At 44.0% G+C, this 25553-nt stretch overlaps 1 protein-coding gene across 3 annotated transcripts; it reads right to left on the bottom strand.

The window, feature by feature from the left end:
- Nucleotides 1-983: 983 nt before the first annotated feature.
- MILR1 (mast cell immunoglobulin like receptor 1) lies at nucleotides 984-25270 on the bottom strand. Of its 3 annotated transcripts, XM_066386417.1 has the most exons (9): nucleotides 25110-25270; nucleotides 14963-15232; nucleotides 7173-7448; nucleotides 5050-5160; nucleotides 2639-2728; nucleotides 2070-2126; nucleotides 1874-1942; nucleotides 1172-1254; nucleotides 990-1092 (listed from the first exon to the last, which is right to left on the bottom strand). In XM_066386417.1, exons 1-8 carry the CDS (start codon nucleotides 25195-25197, stop codon nucleotides 1202-1204), a joined length of 1014 nt encoding a protein of 337 aa, XP_066242514.1. In that variant the 5' UTR covers nucleotides 25198-25270; the 3' UTR covers nucleotides 990-1092; nucleotides 1172-1201. The 3 variants fall into 3 exon arrangements, with proteins under 3 accessions (XP_066242513.1, XP_066242515.1, XP_066242514.1); XM_066386416.1 differs by having other exon boundaries at nucleotides 984-1254; XM_066386418.1 differs by having other exon boundaries at nucleotides 984-1251.
- Nucleotides 25271-25553: the final 283 nt, after the last annotated feature.

Genomic DNA, 25553 nt, shown 5'->3' with positions numbered 1-25553 from the left:
TAAGTCTTGTGACCAGTTTTCTTAGGACGGCAGAGAGAGAGAAGGCTATGTGAAGACAGAGGCAGAGACTGGAATGATACTACCCCAAGCCAAGTAATAGCACGAGCCACCAGGAACTGGGAGAAGCCAGCAAGGATTCTCCCATAGAGCCTTTGGAGGGGGTGTGGGCCTGCTGACCCCTTGATTTTGGGTTTCTGGCCTTCAGAAAACTGTGAAAGATTAAGTTTCTGCTGTTTTCATCCATCAATTTTTGATAGAATTTGTTACCACAGTCCTGGGAAACTAATCCATTCTCCATTCTCTCTTAACTCAACTCTGGGCTATGCTCTCCACAGAACCCTGATGGGAAAGGCAGCACATATAGGTATGTTTTTGACAATAGCTAAATCTTGAGGACTGAGAAAGTCCATAAAAATGAACATAAATATTTTTGTAGCCTCCCCAAAATCTGAAAGCAGATTTAAAGGGCAATAAGTAATAAATGTGTACCAATTGGATAATCATCTCTGTCTCTTACAGTGGCTGCAGGAAATGTTGTGTTTGTTTGTTTTTTCAGACACATTTTTAAGGTCACCACTGTTTGTTTTAGAATTTAGGTAACGATTGTTGCTTCCGAACCTTCAGTGGGCATGGGGACGGGGAAACCAGAAAGATGGCTATTACAGTGCTTTCAGGATGCACTTAGGGAAGGCACAGAAGTCTAACAATTATTCCTTTTTAAATGATGTGGAAATGGGAAGAATGGCCCATGCCTAAAAATAGCAAAAGCATTTAAAAACTGTTACCAGTCAGGATCTCACCTGACAAAACTGTTGTCTGATTACAGGATTGGAAGTACCTGAATGTGCCGTAGGAATGGTATTTAATCAAGAAAAATAGCAATTAACTTTAGGTAACTAGGAGAGACCTTTTAAAGTGTCAATCAGCTGACCTGTGGTGGCGCAGTGGATAAAGTGTCACCTGGAAATGCTGAGGTCGCCAGTTCGAAACCCTGGCCTTGCCTGGTCAAGGCACATATGGGAGTTGATGCTTTCTGCTCCTCCTCCCCTTCTCTCTCTGTCTCTCTCCTCTCTCTCCCTCTTTCTCTCCTTTCTAAAATGAATAAATAAAAAAAGTGTCAATCAGGTTTGCTTTTTCTTCATGCAGATCAACTTTATAAAAATTATCTTACACTGCGTTGTAGTCTCTGTATCTTTAAATTTCAGAAGGTGAGTTCAGAATAGACATATCCACTTTTATCATCATTACGGGCTTCTGAAATATAAAAGAGGAAATAATTTAGTAAATTTAGGATATATATCCACAGAGTCTCTAAAATAATTATATTTTAGTAGCTGGTGAACTGACAGAACCAAGTATTAACTGTTTTTTCCAGGACGATATCAAGTAATTCTTAAAAAAATTTTTTTCAATTATAGTTTGTATTCAATATTGCAGATAGTGATGAGATGATCGTATGTTTCACGTAGCACTGCCTCCGATATCTCCAGTACCCACCTGGCACCATCCACAGTTATTACAAAATTACTGACTATATTCCCTAGGCTGTACTTTACATCCCTGTGACTATTTTGTAACTTCTTAATCCTTTCACCTTTTTTTTCAAGTAATTTATTCTTGAAAATGGTTTGGAAGTGCCTCTGCATTCTCTCTGGATGTTTTATACAGTACTCTGTCACATCCTTCCCTCCTCCCTACCCATCCCTCTCCTGATAAGTGACAGGAGCCATGGTATTAGTTACTCTTGGTCTCTTGGGTATGCATGTCACCTCCATCCACCCCATTCTTGGGCTTCTAAAGCCCTGGAGTATGCTGGCTTCACAGGGAACACTGTCTCATACAGTGGCATCTCTTATCCCAAACTGTGGCTCACCATGACCTCCTGGTGTCACCTTCTGGAACACAGGTGTGGCATAATGTATCTCCTCAGAGTATTCAGTTTCTAGACAAAAGACAAGGAACAGAGTTATTGGGCCTGTAAACCAAATCTCTGATCACTTGAGGGCCATGGCTTAGCTAGCTGCCCTCGCGATGGTGTGTGGCCCCTGGACTTTGCAGAGAGTCCTTACCATGTTGTGGTGTGGAAACACCCTGTCTTGGTTCCAAGCCTGGCACAGACTCCTCATCTGTAAAGTGGGAACAACATAAATGGGGCGTTAGTGCTGTTTCTGTAGGACAGAGCAGGTAAATTACTTAGTACTGTGCCTGGAACATGGCTGGCCCTCAGTCAACGATGGCTGGGATTGTTCTTATTGGCCAAGGTCGTGGGTCTGTTTACCATAAAGTAGCATATGATGCCTACTTTGAGAGGTGATCATAAAGGGCTTTGTTGCACAGTGGGCATCATTCCAAACTGGTACAAAAATTTTTTCTGAGATGTGTTAAGTGTAAAAGAAAAATCAAGATGCAGAATAGCTTATATGACATGCTGCCATTGCTACGATTTGTTTAGACATTACCATACACATAGACTATCTGTGGAAGGATTTTAAATACTAGTTGTCCCTGGAAAGTGGGACTAGGAATCAGGGGTGAGATGGAAACATTGTACCCACGTATCTGTACAACCTTAAAAAATAAGATGAACACCTAAAACCAACCAACCAAACCAATAAAAAACCCAACAAAGTTCTCTTACCTGCTTGATTTTTATAGATACTTGTATACACTTGAACTTCCGTGGGTGTATTTCCATAGTCTCTGGGTGCCTTATCTCTCATAGCTCTTCCTACATAAATTGGTGCAGAATTAATTAATTAAATGAAATCAATTCAGTCACATTTTTCTCATCTCCTCTGACAAGAAGCAGAATTCCCCAAAGTTCTGAAACAAAGAATGACCTATTCCAATCGTCTAAAACTTTTGTCTCTTAAAGGAAAGCCATGAACTGAGCAAGGCATCCATAGCACCTGTTTCTCCAAGCCAGGAGCCCTCCTGATTTATTTTCCTGGCTCTGCAAGTGACATCTTTTGCCTAACAGGTTACACTTGAGATGGCCAGAAACACATTTTCTTTCCTTTGTTGAACAGAACCATCTGTTAAAAGCTTTGTAATAGTTGCAAGAGATAGTAAACTACCCAGCTGAGTTCTCTTGCTGTGGCCAGTACTCAAGAATATTAATCCCACTTTTGCAAAACCTTGAGCTTTTTGTAGAAAAGGGGGGAGACAAGCTTTAAAAAATGTATGAGATGCCTACTTTTTGACATCTATTTTCAAGTTTCATGTCAACTGAGTCCCTGACCTCTCTGAATTGTAACTCTCCAGAGAATGGAGGGAGGAGGCACAGGCGCCTGACACTTATCACTCAGTTATCTCCCCAGTTGTGCCAGTTTCTCCCAGAGCCCATTCATTCTACAGGTCAGAATGCTGAGGCTCAGGCAGGTTCACTGGCGGGTGTCCGTGCTGAGACGCAGCCGTCTTGTGCAGATGTCTGACTCCTCTGTCCTTCTGTGCCAAATGAAAAGGCCATTTTGAAATCTCAACTAGAGGTGGTCATAAGACGTGAATAGGGAAAAGCAGCAACCAGGGCTTGATACAGCGCTTAAAGCAAGGCAGAGAGCAAGGATGCCCATTTTTGTCTTCATGTACCAGTGTCCTCCGAGTGGCAGACCCAGCAAGATGCTCAAGAAAGACAGAGCAAGGCTCTTGCCTTTGAGGAGCTGGCATGTCAGGGCCCACGACATCATCATTTGCAGGGCTCAGGGCAAAGTAAAGATGTGGGGCCTCTTGTTAAACAATTATTAACTGCCCTGGCTGGATAGCTCATTTGGTTAGAGCATCATCCTGCAGCACAGAGGTTGCTGGTTCAGTCCCCAGTCAGGGTATACACAGGAATGGATTGATGTTCCTGTCTCTCTCTCGAGTTCTCCCTCTCTCTAAAATCAATAAAATAAACATTTGAAAAAAATTATTACTGCCTGACCAGGCAGTGGCGCAGTGGATAGAGCGTCAGACTGGGATGCGGAGGACCCAGGTTCGAGACCCTGAGGTCGCCAGCTTGAGCATGGGCTCATCTGGTTTGAGCAAAAGCTCACCAACTTGGACCCAAGGTCCCTGGCTTGAGCAAGGGGTTACTCGGTCTGCTGTAGCCCCACGGTCAAGGCACATATGAGAAAGCAATCAATAAACAACTAAGGTGTCGGAACAAAAAACTGATGATTGATGCTTCTCATCTCTCTTTATTCCTGTCTGTCTGTCCCTATCTATCCCTCTCTCTGACTCTCTCTCTGTAAAAAAAAAATATATATTACTATCTGTATACCCATGTTCATAGCACACTATTCACAATAGCCCAGAGGTGAAATAACCCAAGAGTCCGTTGATGGATGAATGGATAAACAAAGTGTTTATATATGTATGTATGTGCATCTATCTGTGTGTGTATCTATATATGTATATATAATGAAATATTCTTCATATTTAAAAGCAAAGGAAATTCTGACATGTGCACAACATTGATGAGCCTTGAGGTCATTATGCTAAGTGACACAAGCCAGTTACAAAAAGAAATTTTGTATGGTTCCATTTAAATGAGGTCATCCCTAGCATGGTCAAAATCACAGAGACAGGAAGTAGGATAGTGGTGGCCCGGGCTGGGTGGAGGGGAGTGACTGGCAAGTTAGTGTTTGATGGGGACAGTTTCAGTTTCACAAGACAAGGAAAGGGCTGTGTCTGGATGGTGCCATTGACCTGTATACTTCACAGTGGTTCAGGCGGTCTGTTTCATTGTTTAATAGGTATACATATTTAACACAATTTAAAGAGTAATTTTTAAGAGTTGAATTTCAAGGCAGTGATGGCAGCAGCAGGATATGAGACCAAGTGTGAGGTCTCAGCCTTGTGTGTCCACAAGCAGTCTAAATAAGAAAGGCTCTTACCGGAGAAACGGCAGCAAGTCTATACCGTTTGTCTTCCCCTTTTGCAGCTGTTCCTTCTCTTCATTTCTTCACACCCATTTTTGATTCCCCTTTCCCTTCCTCCTCCCCTGCTCCTCTGCAGTCTGTATCCATAACCCATGGAAAACCATGGAAAGGCATCTGAAGCACTTACTTGCTCTGTACTTTGGTAGGATCCAGCATGCCAGAATCAGGACCATGACGATTAGCACCAGCAATGAAACCCCGAGCAGAAGCTGCGGGCAGAACGGACAGCTGCCTCCACCTGGAAGGAGGCAGCATTCACTGGTCACCGCACAGCTTTCTTCCCCGAGGACATCGAACTGTGAAGTGTCTGGACAGGCCAATCAGGGCTGTCTCACAAGTTAACCCGTGTGCTGTGCGCCCTGGTCCCCATGCTGCTGTGGACAGCTGCGACTCTCCAGAGTTCTCTTGTGGGTGAAGTTCTTAAAGGCACGACCAGTGCATCTCCCACAGGGGTCGTACAAGGAAGAGAAAAGCGGCACAGCATTTAACAGACCAGTTAGTGGCCACGTTGTTAGGGTCATAAGCCTCAGAATGGCCTGCCCATTTATTGGGCAAAGCCCTTAGTCATGTTGGCATGATTTAGGTCACCCAAACAGCTACCATTTATTATTCACTACACGCCAGACACTGTGTTGAGCACTTTACATGCATTGCCTTATTTATCTTAATTATTATCACGCCTATTTTACAAGTGAGTAGAGTAAGGCTCAGCGAGGTTAAGTGACTTTCTTTTTTCTTTTTTTTTTTTTTTCCTGAAGCTGGAAACGGGGAGAGACAGTCAGACAGACTCCCGCATGCGCCCGACCGGGACCCACCCAGCACGCCCACCAGGGGCGACGCTCTGCCCACCAGGGGCGATGCTCTGCCCCTCCGGGGTGTCGCTCTGCTGAGACCAGAGCCACTCCAGCGCCTGGGGCAGAGGCCAAGGAGCCATCCCCAGCGCCCGGGCCATCTTTGCTCCAATGGAGCCTTGGCTGCGGGAGGGGAAGAGAGAGACAGAGAGGAAGGAGGGGGTGGGGGTGGAGAAGCAAATGGGCGCTTCTCCTATGTGCCCTGGCCGGGAATCAAACCCGGGTCCCCCGCACGCCAGGCCGAAGCTCTACCGCTGAGCCAACCGGCCAGGGCCTAAGTGACTTTCTTAAGGTCACATAGCTAGTAAGTGGAAGAGCTGTGATTTGTGGGCATTAGCCTGATTCTGGGGCCTGACTCTCATGGACTGCATCACCTTACTAGGACTTAACACCAGGATGTGGGCTCTGTTCTTCTGAAGATGAAGCCAGGTGAAGCGTTCAATGCCCAAGTGTGCCCATTACTTTGCTGACCTAGGTTTTGTTCTAGCCTTTCCTACCTCAACCAATATCCCTTCAGAAGGAGCTGGAAATCCAGGTGTGAATCTAGACTTCTCAGGCACCACAGAGTCTTCCCTGGAACGCGGCAGCATGGAGGACAGCTAGCCCAGCTCTGGCCCAGCCCCCTTCCCAGCCAGGCTCTGACTTGCACCCGAAGGGACCTTGCGTGCACGTAGACCTCCAGCCTGCATGTCTAAATGCCATTCACCCCCGCCCCAAGCAGCTCCCTTAGCGTGGGTCCAGGAATGCTCACATCCTCACTGGGGTCCACCCTTGGGAGGATAAGCTGCGAAAGAGGCTGTGTGGACCCTGTTGGGTGGGTTCTGATCTGATTGGTTAGGGAATTTGGGTCCAGGTCCTCAGAGTGCAGTGTAGAAAAGTGGGGATATAGGGTCCAGGTGGGCATATTCCCATGTTTCCCTGGACCCCTCAGCCTGTGGGAATGTGCATGGCCAAGAAGCACCAGAGCATTGCCCTCCACAACACAGGGAAGGGACAGGGCCCCTCTTGCCCCAAGCCTAGGGTGATACTAGAAGTCTAGACTCGCCACATGTTAGCAGTGGGGCAATAAACAGCCAAGTAAGCATTAGAAGTCAACGAGAAAACAGACAAAAAGAAACCTGGCACCTCCAAGAGAGATGTGAATCCTAATGTGACTGCGTAGACCCTGGGCAGTGGAAGGTCAAAGCAGGAAGTCTCGTTACAAGGTCCCTCCTGTGACAGTGCCTGGGCTTTTCTATGTTGTTTTGTTTTAATGGCAGAAAGCAGTCCCATCAGTTTCTGTAGACCCTGCCAAAGGAATGGCACTTGGAAACAGGTGGCCAAAGCAGCAAGTGGACAGGCAGAAGAAACTTCTGGAAGCAAATCCAGACCCTGTTGAAAGAACTCAGGTAGCTCTTACCTGTTGAGGGCATGGTGACAGGATGACTGTATTTTTCATGGCCGGGCAGTCTGTTTCTAGCTCTGCACCTATACTCTTCCCCTTCACCAGTGTTGTTCTTGGTTAAATTAAATTCAGCAGGCTCCCTTACATACTTAGGAATAACTGGTGACACAGCAATGTCATGTTTAAAGAAAGTGTAATTGATGGGCAGAGTGCCGTTGAACGAGATGCAGTGTAATGTTACATAACGGTTTGTTTGGACAGTGATGTTGAGCACCGGAGTGGTCACTGGGTCTGGAAAAATGAGAGTGCATGTTACAGGGATAGGCAGATTAGGTTCACCCACTCAGTCCACAAACATGGATCGAACCCCTATCCTATTTCCTGATGTGGACCCAAAGATGAATGACACCCTTGAGAAGTCAGGAAGCTGGTAGCCCAGTGGGAAAAGCTGATGCTTGTGTGGGCCAACCCCATGCAGTGTGACATGAGCTGGGTGCGGAGAAAACGGAGAGTGGGGGTGTCTCTGCTTTGAGGAATCTGAGTACAAACTTGCCTTTCATCAGTATTCTTTCATCGCAATTCATAATCTCTTTATTGTTGATGACTATGATTTTGTGAAAGACCCAATTGCAAGTATGAAGTTGAGAGGTACTTTTATTCCTAGTCCATATAAGGTTACAGCAGGGTTTTCTTTTTTAAAATCAAATCTAAAAACACCATATTTTCATTTTTATAGGATTCAGCTTCCTATAAAACAGGAAGTGACTCTGATAAATAGATTCAAGAGAACTTCTCAATAGAAAGGTATGTGGGTCTGGCAGGTTGTATCCTACTTCATGGGAGAAACCAGCTGTATGGTTTATAATTCATTCATAAAACAGTATTATAGGAAAGGAAGGATCATTGTTGAGTATTCATCATGTGCCAGGTTCACTACTCACATGATCTCATTTCACTTTACTACGTACGGTACTACAGCGTGGGTAGTATCATAACCCTTCTCCAGATGAGCCAACTGTGATTCAGAGAAGTTAAGAAACTTACCCAAAGGTCACAAGCTAGTAAATGTCAGAGCCAAAACCAATTTATTTCTTTCTTTCTTTCTTTCTTTCTTTCTTTCTTTCTTTCTTTCTTTCTTTCTTTCTTTCTTTCTTTCTTTCTTTTTTTACAGAGACAGAAAGAGAGTCAGAGAGAGGGATAGACAGGGACAGACAGACAGAAACAGAGAGATGAGAAGCATCAATTATTAGTTTTTCGTTGCACATTGTGACACCTTAGTTGTTCATTGATTGCTCTCTCATATGTGCCTTGACTGTGGGCCTTCAGCAGACCGAGTAACTCCTTGCTCGAGCCAGCAACCTTGGGTCCAAGCTGGTGAGCTTTTGCTCAAACCAGATGAGCCTGCGCTCAAGCTGACAACCTTGGAGTCTTGAACCTGGGTCCTCGGCATCCCAGTCCGACGTTCTATCCAATGCGTCACCGCCTGGTCAGGCCCAAAACCAATTTCTAAGTAGATTGTTTTCTTTTTACAATATCAATTTGGCACAGGACCAAAGTATAATTAAAATCAAAGAAAATAATGCAGAGTCTCCTTGCCTCACTCCTTCTCTGAAGAGGAATCCCTATGGCAGCATCTGTGACAGAGTGGCACCCAGTGTTGGTAGCCTCAGAGAGCAGCTGCTTTGTTTGGGAATAGCACCAATATGATGCTCGTCCTTTGAAACTAAAATCTACCTCCTATAATTTTCAGGAAGGGGGAGTTGAAACATTTATGAGACATCTGAGAGCATGGACTCCTCTCTGAGATGGAATGATTCAAAATGGAGCAAGGGCTGATATCTAAAATGATCGGAAAGATGAAAACTTTCCTGAGAGTTTGTAGCAGGACTAGTAAAGGGCTTTACAGCATCCCAGTGATCAGGCTAAGAGAGTTGCTACTCTTCAATAAAACAATTATATTTAAATTTTTCAAGAAGTCCTTTAAGGGTCATTCAGTTGCCACCTTCCTTGTAAGACCTTTCCTAAATCCTCCAGACAGAGTGTTCCCTCCTCCTTCTCCTCTAGCTTTTGGTCTCATCCTTGTATTATTTTTTCTTCCTTTTCTTTCATGATTTTGTTTCATAAAGTGACTCATGGTCACTTCAAACATAACCTGTTAGAAACTGAAATGCACTGTGGGAAGCAGTATGGCATTATTCCAAAAAGGTACAAATGGAACTACCTTATGACCCAGCGATTCCACTTCTAGGAATTTAGCCAATGAAACCAAAACACTAATTTAAAAGAATAATACACCCCTATGTTCATTGTGGCATTATTTACAATTGCCAAGATTTAGAAGCAGCCCAAGTGCCCATCAGTAGATGAGTGGATAAAAAGGCTGTGGTACGTTTACACAGTGGAATACTACTTGGCTGTAAAAAAGAAGGCAACCTTACCCTTTGCAATAGCATGGATGGACCTGAAGAGCATTATGCTAAGTGAAATAAGTCAGTCAGAGAAAGACAAGTACCATATGATTTCACTTATATATGGAATCTAATAAATACAATAAACAAACAAAATAGAAAGAGTCTCACTGATACAGAGAACAGACTGCCAGCTGTTAGAGGGATGGGGGTTAGGAGGCTGGGTTAAAAAGATGAAGGGATTAATAAAAAAATAAAAAATAAACAAACAAAAAGTCATAGGCAACAGTATGGTGATTACCAAAGGGAAAGGGGGGTGGTCTACAGCCATACCACCCTGAACGCGCCCAATCTCATCGGAAAGGGGGGTGGAGGGAGGTATAAGAAGGTAAATGGGAGTAAATGGTGATATAGGGAGACTTGACTTGGGGCGGTACACACAAAATACAATATACAGATGATGTGTTAGAGAATTGTACACCTGAAATCTACATCACTTTATTAACCAATGTCACCCAAATAAATTCAATTAAAAAAAACAAAACTGCCTGACAGGTGGTTGTGCAGTGGATAGAGCATCAGACTGGGATGCTGAGGACCCAGGACCGAGGTCACCAGCTTGAGCGCGGGCTCATCTGGTTTGAGCAAAGCTCACCAGCTTGGACCCAAGGTCGCTGGCTCAAGCAAGGGGTTACTCGGTTTGCTGAAGGCCTGCAGTCAAGGCACATATGAGAAGGCAATCAATGAACAACTAAGGTGTCGCAATGCGCAACGAAAAACTAATGATTGATGCTCCTCATCTCTCTGTCCTTGTCTATCCCTCTCTCTGTCTCTGTAAAAAACAACAACAAAAAACAAACCAAAACTGAATTCTAGTTAATCTGACTAGTTAATGAATCAACCAGTAGGTAGATAAACATATTAAAATTCTATTCTTTAAAAAAATGTATTCATGCATTCATTCTTTTTATTGTGGTAAGAACAGTTCACATGAGATCTACTCTTTTTTTTTTATTTTTATATTTCTGAAGTGAGAAGTGGGGAGACAGACAGACTCCCACATGTGCCTGACAGGGATCCACCCGGCATGCCCACCAGGGGTTGATGCTCTGGGGTCGATGCTCTGCCCTTCTGGGGCGTTGCTCCATTGCAGCCAGAGCCATTCTAATGCCTGAGGCGGAGGCCATGGAGCCGTCTTCAGTGCCCAGGCCAAATTTGCTCCAATGGAGCTTTGGCTGTGGGAGAGGAAGAGAGAAATAGAGAGGAAAGAGAAGGGGAAGGGTGGAGAAGCAGATGGGCGCTTCTCCTGTGTGCCCTGGCCGGGAATCGAATCGGGACTTCCACACGCTGGGCTGATGCTCTACCACTGAGCCAACTGACCAGGGCGAGATCTACCTTCTTAACAAAACTTTAAGTGCACAGTATTGTTAACTGTATGCAAAATGTTGTACAACAAGATCTCTCTAACTTATTCATCTTGCATAACCAATGCAAGATGAATTGGTCCCACAGATATGTATAAAATCTTCCAACCATCTAACAATGTTCCATAGCCCCATTATTTCATTTTTGCCCATCCTCATCAGCTGATCGCATTAGCTATCTGGAAGTCATTTCTGATTTATTCCTCACCTTCACTATCTGTCATTCCAAATCTAATCATCTAGAAAGTCCTGTTTTTCCTTCTTCCAAAATATGTTTTGAGTCCATCCACCTCTGTCCATCCCCACTGTTTGTCTCCCGGGTGACTGCAAGAGCTTTCTGCCCACTCCCAAATATGATCCACTCTGACCCTGATCCACCTAGATTTGATTAGCTTCCGAGATGATGAATGGGTCATTGGCCTTGCCTAACTTGGCCCCCCTCCCTCTCTAGTCTAACCTGGAACCACACTCCCCTCATCTGACCTCCAGGCATACTGGCCTTCCCAAACAGCCAAATTCTTTCCCAAGTTAGAGCCCCTGCACAGGCCATTGTCTCTTAACTAGTGCCTCTCTTCCCTGCCTCTTCACTTAGCTAATTAATTCTCATGTTTCAGGGCTCTATTTAAATATCATCTCCTTTGAGAGACCCTCCTTAACGACCCTCTGTAGATCCCTCCTGCTTCTCTCCCTCAAGGTGCTGGGTTCATTCTCTTTATAACAAAACAGTTTGTGATTATAAATTTATTTGAGTACTTTGGTTTTGTGTGTCCCCCACTAGACTGTAAGCTCCATCAGGGCAGAAACAAATGAATATCCAGAGGTTGGCACACCTGGGATATCAATAAATATTTGATGAGTGAATCAATGAGTAATGCATTAATGTTCAGGACTCATATCCCTGACGGGGCTGAGGACAAGATGACGTCTCTTAGACATCATTAAAACTCCAGCAGCACACAGGACAATTACACAGGATAGGCACTTAGTAGATACCTATTAATCTGACCTAAGTGAAGACAATATAGTTTTACTATAAAACAGTTCTATAGAACAGTAAAATTATTATAATAAATGGCAAGAAACTTGTGCATTTACTTGGAAGGTAGAATGGTGGAAAATTTTATACATATCTGTGGGACAAAGTCAGGAAATGAAGACGAGGTTTTTTAACCAGTTGATTTAAGGCATCAGCCATCAAATTTATAAATCAGCTAGAACTAAGTGTATTTATTATAGAAGTGTAGGCTCCTATTATTCAAAGGGTGGAAACTCACACTAGTGGTGGATCCTTCCATGTTTTCTCACGTCAAACCTCTGTGATTTGCCTGACCAGGCAGTGGCGCAGTGGACAGAGGGTCGGACTGGGATGCTGAGGAACCAGGTTCCAGACCCTGAGGTCACTGGCTTGAGCGTGGGCTCATCCGGCTTGAGCATGGGCTCACCAGCTTGAGCGCAGGTCGCTGGCTTGAGCATGGGATCATAGACATGCCCCATGGTTGCTGGCTTGAGCCCAAAGGTCATTGACTTGAAGCCCAAGGTCGCTGGCATAAGCCGAAGGTCACCGGCTTGAGCAAGGGGTCACTCAGTCTGCTGTAGCCCCCGGTCAAGGCACATATGAGAAAGCAATCAGTGAACAACTAAGGTGCTGCAACAAAGAGCTGCAACGAAGAATTGATGCTTCTTATCTCTCCCTTCCTGTCTGTCTGTCCCCCTCTGTCCCTTTCTCTGTCTCTCTCACAAAAATAAAAAAATTCTGTGATTTGACGAGCAATCAAATGCTCTCCCTCCCAAATAAGTGCCTCCCCTCCTCACCCCATTCTGCCCACTGTGGACTGAGATTCCCTTCCAGAGTTAAAACCAAACAATGTTTGGGTCATGCTGCCTCGCTTCTCAACTCATATTTCCATAACTGAGGACTGAAGACATGCAGTGGTTTTCAAGCTCTTTACACTTGAGGACCAGTGAAAACAGAAGAACTATTTCGGGGACACTAAGGCAGAAATCAACCTGAGCATAAGTGAATTTGACTAGGATCATTGGGTCTATAGTCTTCATACAACATCAGGGTGGTTAACTCTTTCACACACAGTCTAGAAATTTCTGGTGGACCAGCCTGTGGAACAGCGGTTGAAAAACACTGATCTTCGGTATATCCAAATGGAATATCCAAAGTTGCATAGGAAGTACACAGGTCCCCCGACATCCATTTCACTACTCTTTCTGCAATACAGGTCTCCCCCTACTTTTCAAAAGTTCACATTATGCCACTTTGCTTTATGAAAGGCCTACTTTAGTTCCCGTTTTCTATCATATTTGCTTTTACAAAAAAAAAAAAAAAAAAAAAGGCGAAAGAAAAATAGCGTGCAGCATTTATTTTGCAGCGAGCTGTAAGAGGCTCCGAGAACCGCAAGCGTTGAGAGTGGCCTTGCCAAGTTCCTTCCCCAGGAAGTACACTCAGCCTCAAGCCGCCGGGGCTGCGAGCTGTATCTGTGAGTGTCTGCGCTTCATCTTGATTTATTCTGTGCATTGTGAGCAGGATGTGTTCTGTCAGAAAGCCTAAGGGAGTTTGTAAGGGTGGTATTATACTTAGGATAAAACTGGACATAATTAAGAGTGTTTGGTATGATTTGGTAGGTTACTTAGGGAGTCTGGGAACACTCAAAATTTTTCCATAATAAATTAATGGTAATTGCTTTTTTGCTTTATGCCATTTTGGCTTAACAAAAGGCTTCATGGAAACACTACTTTCTGATAGTGGGGGACACCTTTGCCAGGCTGCTGGCTCCCACAGGAGTCTGACTACCAGAGAATATTATTAGCTAGGGTTCTGCTTTCACATTACCCATGGCATCTGAGGACCATGTTTTCAAGGGTTTCCTGCTTCTTAACATTTCTTTTATAAGTATGGCTTCTATGCAGTTTGTGTTCAAAGTTGTTCGAAGATGGTTGTTTCTAATCTAGAGCCCAAGATATCTGCTAAGCCTGGCACAGAAATTGGCAACTGTAGTCACATGAGCATTCTTCAGGAAAGTATCTATCTCTATCAGGAGTTCATTACCAAGGTCACCTTCGTAGAGAGCCCATCAGGGCTGGGTTGTGAGAGGCTTAGGGTGGGAAGCCGGGAGGGAAAATATAGCAGTAATGAGATGCGGTTGGGCAGGAAGAAGCCTGGCTAATGGGACATCTGGCAGATGTTCACTACAAAGGGGAGGGGTGGGCAAAGCCTCAAGCTTTGAAGACACTGTTCACAAGGTCCAACACTGATTTTAAGACTCCTTACTTGACTCTTCAGAGAAAAAGTCATTTTTGCCTACGTATCGGGAATCCTCGAGTAAAGCATCTAGGAAAGGTTTCAACAATTTTCCAAATGGTTGTTCTGAGATGTTTTGTCTTAGGCAGTCAGCCTATTATTATCTAAAATAGCCAAATGCCTTTGGAAGAGAAAGTGAAATAAAATTAATAAAGATCTCAGTGATGTACTTTCCAGGCTCTACAGTGAGTACTTAAAGGGGAACAGCGAGCCCATGGTAGAATGGAAAAGGGTCCTACAGACCTTGGCCAGTAGCACAGTGGATAGAGTGTTGTCCCACAGAGCTGAGGTTGCCAACTCAATCCTGGGGTTGCCAGCTTGATCCCAAAGGTGCTGACTGGACCTGAGGTTGCTGGTTCAAGCCCCGGTCAGGGTAGCAGGGCACATATGAGGAACATCAGTGGGTGCACAGCAAAGTGGAACAAGTTGATGCTTCTCTATCTCTCTTCTCAAAAGGAGAAAGAAAGGAAGGAAGAAAGAAGGAAGGAAGGAAGGAAGGAAGGAAGGAAGGAAGGAAGGAAGGAAGGAAGGAAGGAAGGGAGGGAGGAAGGAAAGAAGGAAAGGAGGGAGGGAGAGAGAGAAAGAGGAAGGAAGGAAGGAAGGAGAAATAAAATACAAAGAGTCACAAATCATAGGACCCTAAGGAACAAGTGCTTTACTTACCAACAAATGTGAAGTTGAACATATGACTGTATTTACTGTCATTGGAAAATTGGGCTTTGCATTTGTAGGGCCCCAAATCATGTACTTCTGAGATGCTTAGGTTAAAAATCACAGGTTCACCTTTGCTCTTCTGGGTTCCTATGAGATTCAGACTCCGAAACAAAGAATAGATGATTTGTAGTGATTTGTTCTGGGTTGAACACATTAGTGATACATTTTGTCCCTTCATGACTACATTTGTCTTTGTGTCCAAACTTGGAGAAGTGGATTCTGGAAAACAAAGTAACACAAGAGAAAGTTTTTGTCAACATTCCTTGGTAATAACTGAGTGGTCTTCTTGCCACATTTTGTGAGTCAAGGTAGTGGAGACAGTGTTCTTGGTGAACTTTCCAAAGGGGGTGTTTTTTGCCTCCCCAGCCAGGCTGACCAGTGTGTGAGGAAGCCTCACAGAGGCCCCTCCACACAAGAGATGGTGGCCCTGACAAGCAAGCTCTTTTGTGCTTGCTATCTTTTGGGCCAGTGAGAGCATGAAGCAGACACTCTCTAAAGACTGACTATGTGCTGACCAGGCGGTGGCGCAGTGGATAGAGCATCGGACTGGGATGTGGAAGACCCAGGTTTGAGACCCCAAGGTCGCCAGCTTGAGTGAGGGCTCATCTGGTTTGAGCAAAAGCTCACCAGCTTGAGCCCAATGTCGCTGGCTCAAGCAAGGGGTTACTCGGTCTGCTGAAGGCCCGTAGTCAAGGCACATTAAAAACAAAACAAAACAACAAAAAAACTCCACAAAGACTGACTATGCTGACTTAGAATACTAAAGTTCCAGGTTCTATGACCAAACGTTATGTCTTGTTTTGTCCATTATTTATTTTAAATGTTTTATTTTGGAAAATAAGAACTCTCAAGATAATAGTAGAGAAAAGAGTATAATGATTTCCCATGGGCCTTTCACCCAACTTCAACAATGATCAACTCATGGTCCATCCTGATTCATCTGCCCACCACCCCTTTCCATTATTTTAAAGCAAACCTCTGACCGCATGTTATTTCTTCCATAAATTTCAGTATTGAGAAAGAGAAAAGCTGCCCCTGACAGGTGGAAACTGGCCTGGCTAAGAACTGAGCTGTCACAGCTAGAACACCAACACCAGACAAGACCACTCTGTGACCATGTGGGATCAGGACCAAACAAGATGACTTCATAACCCTGTCTGGACATAGATAAAGACACGAACACTGTCCAATGCACAAAAATGGCCAAACATCCCCCTAATCCAGGGGTCGGGAACCTATGGCTCACGAGCCAGATGTGGCTCTTTTGATGGCTGCATCTGGCTTGCAGACAAATCTTTAATAAAAATAATAATAATGTTAAAAATATAAAACATTCTCATTACAATCCATTCATTTCCTACCGCTCATGTTCATAGGTTGCGGGTGGCTGGAGCCAATCACAGCTGTCCTCCAGGACAACACCAAATTTTTATTTGATAATGTGTAATGTACACAGGTTGTTGTGAGGTCAGGAAGTAAACTTCACTCCTTTTAATCAAGTAGTCAGCTAGCTAATTGCAGAAACCCTTTTGATGAAGAAGATGGCTAAAAGAAAAAAAGATGAGGAGTATCGTACTTTTCAGCAGGAATGGACAGAGGAATTCACCTATGTGGAGAGAGTAGGTTCTGCAGTATGTCTAATATGCAATGATAAAATTGCATCAATGAAACGGTCAAATATAAAGCGGCGCTTCAACACACGCCATACTACATTTGCATCGAAATATCTAGCGGGGGACAGCAGGAAGAAAGCATGTCAAGAGCTACTGTGCAGAGTGCAAGCTAGTCAGCAGCAACTCCATGTTTGGACCCAACAAGGTGACTGGAATTTGGCCAGCTTTGCTGGTGCTTTAGCAATTGTGAGAAACAAAAAAGCCATTCACAGATGGGGAGTATGCCAAAACATTTATGCTTGATGTTGCCAATGAACTTTTTGAGGACTTTTCGGATAAAGACAAGATAATCAAATGAATAAAAGACATGCCTCTGTCAGCAAGAACTGTTGACTATCGTACCATCATGATGGCAAATCAAATTGAGGCAACACAAGTGAAGGACATAAATGCAGCACCATTCTTTTCTCTCGCTTTGGATGAGTCAACAGACGTAAGCCATTTATCCCAGTTCAGTGTGATTGCAAGGTATACTGTCAGTGACACACTATGTGAGGAAAGTCTTGCTGTTTTGCCTATGAAAGAGACAACAAGAGGGGAGGATTTATTCAAGTCTTTCACTGAGTTCGCTAAAGAAAAAAATCTACTGATGGATAAACTTATTTCGGTGTGTACTGATGGTGCTCCGTGCATGGTGGGGAAAAACAGGATTCATAGTGCTTCTTCTTGAACATAAAAAGAGACCCATCCTAAGTTTTCACTGCATCCTACATCAGGAGGCGCTTTGTGCTTAGATGCATGGCGAGCAGCTTGGTGAGGTGATGTTGCTGGTCATTCAGGTGGTCAACTTTATTGTTGCCCGAGCTTTAAATGATCGCCAGTTAAAATACTGCTGGATGAGCCCTGGCCGGTTGGCTCAGCGGTAGAGCGTCAGCCTGGCGTGCGGGGGACCCAGGTTCGATTCCCGGCCAGGGCACACAGTAGAAGTGCCCATTTGCTTCTCCACCCCCCCTTCTTCCTCTCTGTCTCTCTCTTCCCCTCCCACAGCCAAGGCTCCATTGGAGCGGGGATGGCCCGGGCGCTGGGGATGGCTCCTTGGCCTCTGCCCCAGGTGCTGGAGTGGCTCTGGTCGCAACAGAGTGACGCCCCGGAGGGGCAGAGCATCGCCCCCTGGTGGGCAGAGCGTCGCCCCTGGTGGGCATGCCGGGTGGATCCCGGTCGGGCGCATGCGGGAGTCTGTCTGACTGTCTCTCCCCGTTTCCAGCTTCAGAAAAATACAAAAAAAAAAAAAAAAAAGATATACAATCATATCATCATTTCCACTTCCTAATAGGATCCAATACAGAGCGGAGCCTTTGAATCTTCTGCCAGATCTCCTAACACAGATCTCATCATAACACCTGTGTGACATCTCATGATTTATATATTTTCTCCCAAACCTAACTTGGTTCAACTACATGTGCATTCCTGGTGATCTTTGGCTGGAGGGCATTGGTAGTTTATATCTCTAAAAGAGAAAGACTCTTTGTAAACATAACAATTACCACTATCACGACTAAGAATTAACTATATATATATTTTGTGTGTGACTGAGCCAGAGAGAGGGACAGATGGGGACAGACAGACAGAAAGGGAGAGATGAGAAGCATCAATTCTTTGTTGTGGCACCTTAGTTGTTCATTGATTCCTTTCTCATGTGTGCCTTGACTGGGGGGCTACAGCAGAGCAAGTGACCCCTTGCTCAAGCCAGAGACTTTAGGCTCAAGCCAGTGACCTTGGGTTTCAGGCCAGCAACCATGGGGTCATGTCTATGATCCCACTCTCAAGCCAGTGACCCTGTGCTCAAGCCGGAGACCTTGGGGTTTCGAACCTGGGTCCTCTGTGTCCCAGGCCAATGCTCTATCCCCTGCCTGTTCAGGCAACAGTATTTTTTAAAAGTCATCAATTATCTAGTAAGTGCTCAAATTTCCGCAATTTTCTGATTCTTCTTTTTTTTTTTAGAGTTCAGAATGGCCTGTTGTAATTAGCTGATATGTTTCTGATGTCTTTTTAAAGCTATAAACCTTTCCATCTCTTTTATTTCCCCCTGGCATTTTATTTGTTGAAGATAGCAAGTCATTTGTTCTGCAGTGTTTTCCGTGGTCTGGATTTTGTTGGTCACATTCCCATGATATCCTTTACCATATTCCTCTGTTGCTTGCCCAGAGGCTTGAGGAAGTTCAGGTTAGTTTATTTAGTGAGAATGCATCACAGGGTATATTGTGTACTCCCATGAGGAAGCACATAATGTCTGACTATCTCTCTTTTTGTTAGTGGCCTTTGGCAATAATCACCTGAATGCATTATTTCATTAGAGGTTGCAAAATGGTGATGTACTACTCATTATAGTATTCTTCCTTCATTTATTATCTGAAGAGAAACTTGCCCTTCTTAACTCTTTGGTTACAGTGGGGAACAGTTTGCCTAAAAAAAGCAGGACATATGCTTGGCTTTTTCCCCTTTACTGGCCAGTTTTGAAAATAATGGATTAGTTTCCTAACATCTTCTAACAGTTTACTTCTAACAGATACTTTATGTTTATTGTTATTTTTTGTTTAAGAATCATTATGAACTTATAGATTTAAATGTCTTTAATGAGTTTCAATCCACTGAGGTTATTATTCTTATTGTCCAAATTTTTGGCCATAGGAGGCATCCTGAGTCTTTTTGACTTGATTCCAATAGTTTTTAATAACTTGTATGTTTGTATTTTATTATTTAAAAATGCCAACAGGGAAAATAACCCTGCCTGACCAAGTGGTAGTGCAGTGGATAGAGCATTGGCCTGGGATGCAGAGGACCCGGGTTTAAAATCCGAAGTCGCTGGCTTGACCTTGGGATCACAGACATGGGCCCATGGTCACTGGCTTGAGCACAGGGTCACTGGCCTGACTGGATCCCCGGTTAAGGCACATATGAGAAAGCCATCAATGAACCACTAAGGTGCCACAACTACGAGTTGATGTTTCTCATCTTTCTCCCTTCCTGTCTGTCTGTCCCTGTTTGCCCCCCCTCAAAAGAAAGGAAGGAAGGAAGGAAGGAAGGAAGGAAGGAAGGAAGGAAGGAAGGAAGGAAGGAAGGAAGGAAGGAAGGAGAGAGAGAGAGTGAGTGAAAGAGAGAAAGAAAGAAAGAAAGAAAGAAAGAAAGAAAGAAAGAAAGAAAGAAAGAGAAAAAGAAAATAAACCTCATTAGTAAATCTAATGGTTTCTGGCCAGTGTCTCAGTGGATAAAGCACTGGCCTGGCATATGGATGTCCCGGGTTTGATTCCCTATCAGGGCACACAAGTGACCATCTGCTTTTCCTCCTCTTTCTCTCCCCCTTCTCTCCCTCCTCCCCTCCTGCAGCCAATGGCTCAACTGGGTAGAGTGTGGCCCCAGGCACTGAGGATAGCTTGGTTGATCTGAATGCGTCAGCCCCAGGTTCTAAAAATAGGTTGATACTTGGGCATCAACTGAAGACTGGGTTGCTGGGTGGATCCTGGTTAAGATACATGTGGGAGTCTGCCTCACTATCTCCCCTCCTTTCACCTAAAAAAAATTGTTTTTTAATAAAAATTTTTTTTTTTTAAACAGGGACAGAGAGAGAATCAGAGATAGGGAAAGACAGACAGGAATGGAGAGAGATGAGAAGCATCAATCATTAGTTTTTCGTTGTGACACCTTAATTGTTCATTGATTGCTTTCTCATATGTGCCTTGACCGGGGCCTTCAGCAGACTGCGTAACTCCTTGCTGGAGCCAGCGACCTTGGGTCCAAGCTGGTGAGCTTTTTTGCTCAAGCCAGATGAGCCTGCGCTCAAGCTGGTAACCTCGGGGTCTCGAACCTGGGTCCTTCCACATCCCAGTCTGACGCTCTATCCACTGTGCCACCGCCTGGTCAGGTTAATAAAATAAATTTTAAAAAAGAAAATCTGATGTAAGAAATAAAGTTATAGAGGAATTTAGAGGGATATAAGGAAATGTTTTTTTTTTTAATTTTTTTTTTTTTTGCATTTTTCTGAAGCTGGAAACAGGGAGAGACAGTCAGACAGACTCCCGCATGCGCTCGACCGGGATCCACCCGGCATGCCCACCATGGGGGCGACGCTCTGCCCACCAGGGGGCGATGCTCTGCCCATCCTGGGCGTCGCCATGTTGCAACCAGAGCCACTCTAGTGCCTGAGGCAGAGGCCACAGAGCCATCCCCAGCGCCTGGGCCATCTTTGCTCCAATGGAGCCTTGGCTGCGGGAGGGGAAGAGAGAGACAGAGAGGAAGGCACAGCGGAGGGGTGGAGAAGCAAATGGGCACTTCTCCTGTGTGCCCTGGCCGGGAATCGAACCCGGGTCCTCCGCACGCTAGGCCGACGCTCTACCGCTGAGCCAACCGGCCAGGGCTAAGGAAATGTTTTTATATCACTCGCTAGGAAAAGGTCTTCCAAATAATACATACAGAATAGGCGCCATAAAGAAAAGATTGAAAAAAAACTGACTGTCGGGAGCCGACCAACGACTGCTGGCTGACAAGGTCACAGCAGGAGAAGACCCACAACTGCTGGCTGACAAGATCACAGCAGGAGAAGACCCACAACTGCTGGCTGACAAGGTCACAGCAGAAGAAGATCAAAAACTGCTGATTGACAAAGTCACAGCAGAGAAGACCAACGGCTGCTGGTTGACAAAGTCACCGCAAAGGAAAGGCACAATGATACTTCCCCCTTTGACTTTTTTAATTAATCTGGCCTTATATTCCCCCCTTTTCTGGGTGTGTGCTATTATTTATGGCACAGGAATAATAGTACCGTGCTTTCCCTGTAGATTCGTAGTAATTTCTTTGGAAATGAGACAGAAGGTGTAAGTTTCACAGAAAAGCCTGTAAGCCCCTTGAACTGGGCTCATAAACATAAAAGGCTGGCTATGATATCCCTCGTAAAGGGTTAAGTTTGTAGGAGAATTTCTTCTTAATCATGTTAGAAAGAATAGATTGTGACTTGTGAATGGGTAGAAGGCAGTGAGTGGCTGTGCGCAAAGCACCTTTCGGCCTTCACTTAATTCATCATTTTTCCTCCCTAGCCTTTTCATGTGATAGAGTAGAGAAACTTTCCTTTCTTCTTGCTTATTTGATCTGCAAATAGTGGAACACTCTAAGAAGAATATAGTTAGAATTTACTAGTGTGTGAATATAGTAAATAAATAAAGTTTAACTAGACATTAGAATCTTAGGTAAAGTGTAATGGAATGGCCCGTTGCATGGCTTGGGATGGGAATGCAGTCAGCAAGAAAAGAATGTTTTGCTAAGAGAATTGTATTATGACTGAAGGCAGTTGCTGGGCTTTCTCAGTGAGACACTCTCATGAGGTTTGTATACTCCCCAAATTTCTTTCTTCAGATAATGAGAGGTATGGGGGGGCATCCATAGAAGCAATAGCAATTAATGTCTTCTGAAATTATGTTGCTACTAAGCTATCTTGCGAGTGCACTCTATATATCTTTAAGTAAAAGTTACTCTTAATGTTATGTCAATTTCTTAATGGGCAAGCCTTTTGTTATCTTGTGAGAAAAGTTAGGACACTGCATAAACTCAAGGCCATTTGCCTGAGCAAGCGGTGGTCCTTTGCTAGTCTTTAATGATTTTGTCTGTTAATCTCTCTCTGCCCCTTGACTCACAACAACAGTTAAGTTGAGTTATTAGTTAGTACTAATCCTTTAAAAGCTTTTACCGATGTTATCGCTATTCAAGTTATTTTTTAATTGTACTTTGAATGATTTGCCACCTGATTTGTAGTTTATAGATATAAATTAACTGTTATCTGGAAACATGTAACATAGTGAAACAGAAGCAATGATTAATACCATGTAATTGTAACTTGGTGTGTGTGTGTATAAAAAAGGAGCTGTACTAGCATTTGAGAGAGATTCCTGGCAGTAAATGCTAACCAGAGAATAAAGAGAAAGAAAAGAATTCGGCTCTCTCACTCGATTTTCGCCGACGCCGTCTCCTCCTGTGGGACCCCTGGATCCCCCCTGGGGCTGGACCCCGGCAACTGACCACCCTTCAACTTTAAATTTCTCTATGGCAAATTTTTAAGACAAGTGATTGGTAGCCTAGAAGAAAATACCACATAAAATATAAACAAAAGCAAAACACTTTTTATATATCTATAAATCAACAGCAAATCAATAAGAAAAAGATACACAATCAAATAAATGGGAAATGATATAAATAAGTAATTTCTAGAAGAAGAAATTCAGAAGACAATTAAATAGTGCTGGAGCCAAAGGATGGCTTTAGTGGAGAAGACATTCTGATCCCTTGAAAATGCCATCAACCTCCATCCACTCATCTCAGTCTTATGTAAGCTCAGCTTCAAGACAAGGCTTTGCCTCTCTTTCCAACCAAATAGCCATTCTTTTTTTTTTTTTTTTTTACAGAGACAGAGAGAGAGTCAGAGAGAGGGACAGATAGGGACAGGCAGGCAGGAACGGAGAGAGATGAGAAGCATCAATCATCAGTTTTTCGTTGCGACACCTTAGTTGTTCCTTGATTGCTTTCTCATATGTGCCTTGACTGTGGGCCTTCAGCAGACTGAGTAACCCCTTGCTCAAGCCAGCGACCTTGGGTCCAAGCTCGTGAGCTTTTTGCTCAAACCAGATGAGCCCGCGCTCAAACTGGCAACCTTGTGTCCAAGCTGGTGAGCTTTTTGCTCAAACGAGATGAGCCTGCGCTCAAACTGAGAGTTTGTTTACTATGAGGTTTTACTCAGGTCTCGAACCTGAGTCTTCCACATCCCAGTCCGATGTTCTATCCACTGCACCATCGTCTGATCAGGCACAAATAGCCATTCTTAAATTTCCTTTATATGGGAAAGCTAGAGCTTTCATGGTCAATAACATAAAAATAGATGCTCAACTGTACAAGTGGATAAGCAACTGAAAATTGTGATATTATTTTTTACTCATCAGATTGACACAAATTTAAAAAAAACTGATTGTGGCCCTGGTCAGTTGGCTCAGTGGTAGAACACTGGCCTGGCATGTGGATGTCCCAGGTTTGATTCCTGGTCAGAGCACACAGGAAAGCAATCATCTGCTTCTCTACCTCTTCCCCTCCCCCTTCTATCTCTCTCTCTAGTTCTCTCTCTCTCTCTCTCCCACAGCCATGCTAGATTGGTTCAAGCAAGTTGGCCCTTGGCACTGAGGATGGCTCCCATGGAGCCTCAGCCTCAGGCACTAAAAATAGCTTGGTTGCCAAGCAATGAGCAAGGGGGAGAGCAGATGGGCAGACCATTGCAGCAGCAGCCTCGTAGGGGGTTTGCCCCATGTATTCCAGTGCAGGTGCATTCAGGAGTCTCTCTGTCTCCCCTCCTCTCACTTAAAAAAACAACAACAACTGATTGCATCTACCTTGGGAGAGAGGATGAAGGAGCACTCCAATGTAAGTAGCCACTGTTGGTGACCATGTACAGGTTCAATGTGTTGGAAGGACCTAACTTAGCAACCTCTATAACAATTTAAATGTACATGCCCTTTGACCCAGCAAGTTCATTTCTAGGATCTTATCCTGCAGAGGTGCTCTTACACTCTAATGTGTCCACAAAGGATATTTTGTACAAGGGTGATCACTGCAGCATTGTTTCTATTACCAAGAAAAGGGGGTGGAAACTTAAGGGGACTGTAAAATGAATTATGGCTGAGTCATAGTATGAAATGCCATGCAGTTGTTGGGGAAAAAAAGGAAGTTAAGTGTGCATTTACTACTTAAAAAGATGTCTGTGATGTATTGTAAATAGAAACAGGCAAGTCACAGGAGAGTTTGTTTACTATGATATTAAATCGAAAATGACTGTTAACAGCACTTGCTTCTGGAAGTGGAGAGGGAGGAGGGATTCTTCACACTAAGAATAATGTGAGCTAGCCTTTCTTAGTGGCTCCCACCACTAGGAATTGTGGTGAAGGACATGGCTTGTCTCACTCAGTCCTCACAACAGCCCTCTCAGGAAAGTGCTTTCATTGCCCCCATTTCACAGAAGAAGAAAAAATCAGCGTACAGTTGTTGCCAGGCTATCAGCTGAAAAACAGTAGAACCAGGCTTAGGACCACAACCCTGGTTAGTCTAGCTTGGTGGTGATAAACTGCCTCCTAATATATATATACATATATATATTAATATTGCTTGAATTATTTTACAGTGACTTGTGTGTTGCTTTTCCAATTTAAAAAACAACAGAGAAAGAAACATTTCATTGTAAAAACAATCAAAATCATTTATCTCCGAGTCTCAGGAAAGATACTCCAAGACTCTCCCTAAAATCATTTCATTTTAAAGGGCAAGTAATGGAAAAGGCTTTACCCTGGTTATTCATCTAAAAGTATAGAAACACTTATTCATGAATGATCACATTTAGAGTTGAGCACTCGCTGTTTGGGTGAAGATGGTTTTGGTATAAGAGAGAAGTAAGTGAAACTTACGGTTTGGTCCTTTACTTGTTTTATAATTCAGTACTACGTTTGCAGTCGCAAGAGAGAGAAGTACAAGAAAGCTCCTTGTCCATGTCATGGTTTGTTTCAAGGTGCAAGCCTTAGATGTGGCAGGAGAAAAATTGCCCCGGTGTGTTCATGTGGCTCCGCATTCTCCCAAATGAAATCTAAGAGGAGGGCACAGGAGGCGTGGTGCCCCATAGGGTGAGTCATTCAGAGAACTTCTTCCCTTTTGACCCTGTTAAAGAAATTACAGTTGTCCGCACAAGCTTGGCATAATATAACGGATTGGTTTGACCAACCTGTGTTCCTCAATGTAAGGAGAAAGAGATGTGGTAAGTTGTGCTAACTCAGGCTGGATCGGAAGTTGAACAGTGGGAAAAAGAAAGTGAAAAATACTACTGTTAATGTTGTCTTTTTGTAAACCCACCCGAT

The sequence above is a fragment of the Saccopteryx leptura genome, chromosome 5 (assembly GCF_036850995.1).
Source record: "Saccopteryx leptura isolate mSacLep1 chromosome 5, mSacLep1_pri_phased_curated, whole genome shotgun sequence".
Taxonomy (NCBI): Eukaryota; Metazoa; Chordata; class Mammalia; order Chiroptera; family Emballonuridae; genus Saccopteryx; species Saccopteryx leptura.
The sequence above is the reverse complement of the archived record's forward strand: the minus strand, read 5'-3'. Positions and strand labels throughout refer to the sequence as shown.

Excerpts from the sequence above, each read along its gene's own strand:
- MILR1 (XM_066386416.1), bottom strand. The coding sequence starts at position 25,197 with ATGACATGGACAAGGAGCTTTCTTGTACTTCTCTCTCTTGCGACTGCA. Across the intron at positions 7,449-14,962 it reads GTTCAACTTCACATTTGTTG|ACCCAGTGACCACTCCGGTG; the intron begins GTAAGTAAAGCA and ends TCATTTTTCCAG. Across the intron at positions 1,255-1,873 it reads GGTGACACCAGGAGGTCATG|AAGCCCGTAATGATGATAAA; the intron begins GTGAGCCACAGT and ends TTTATATTTCAG.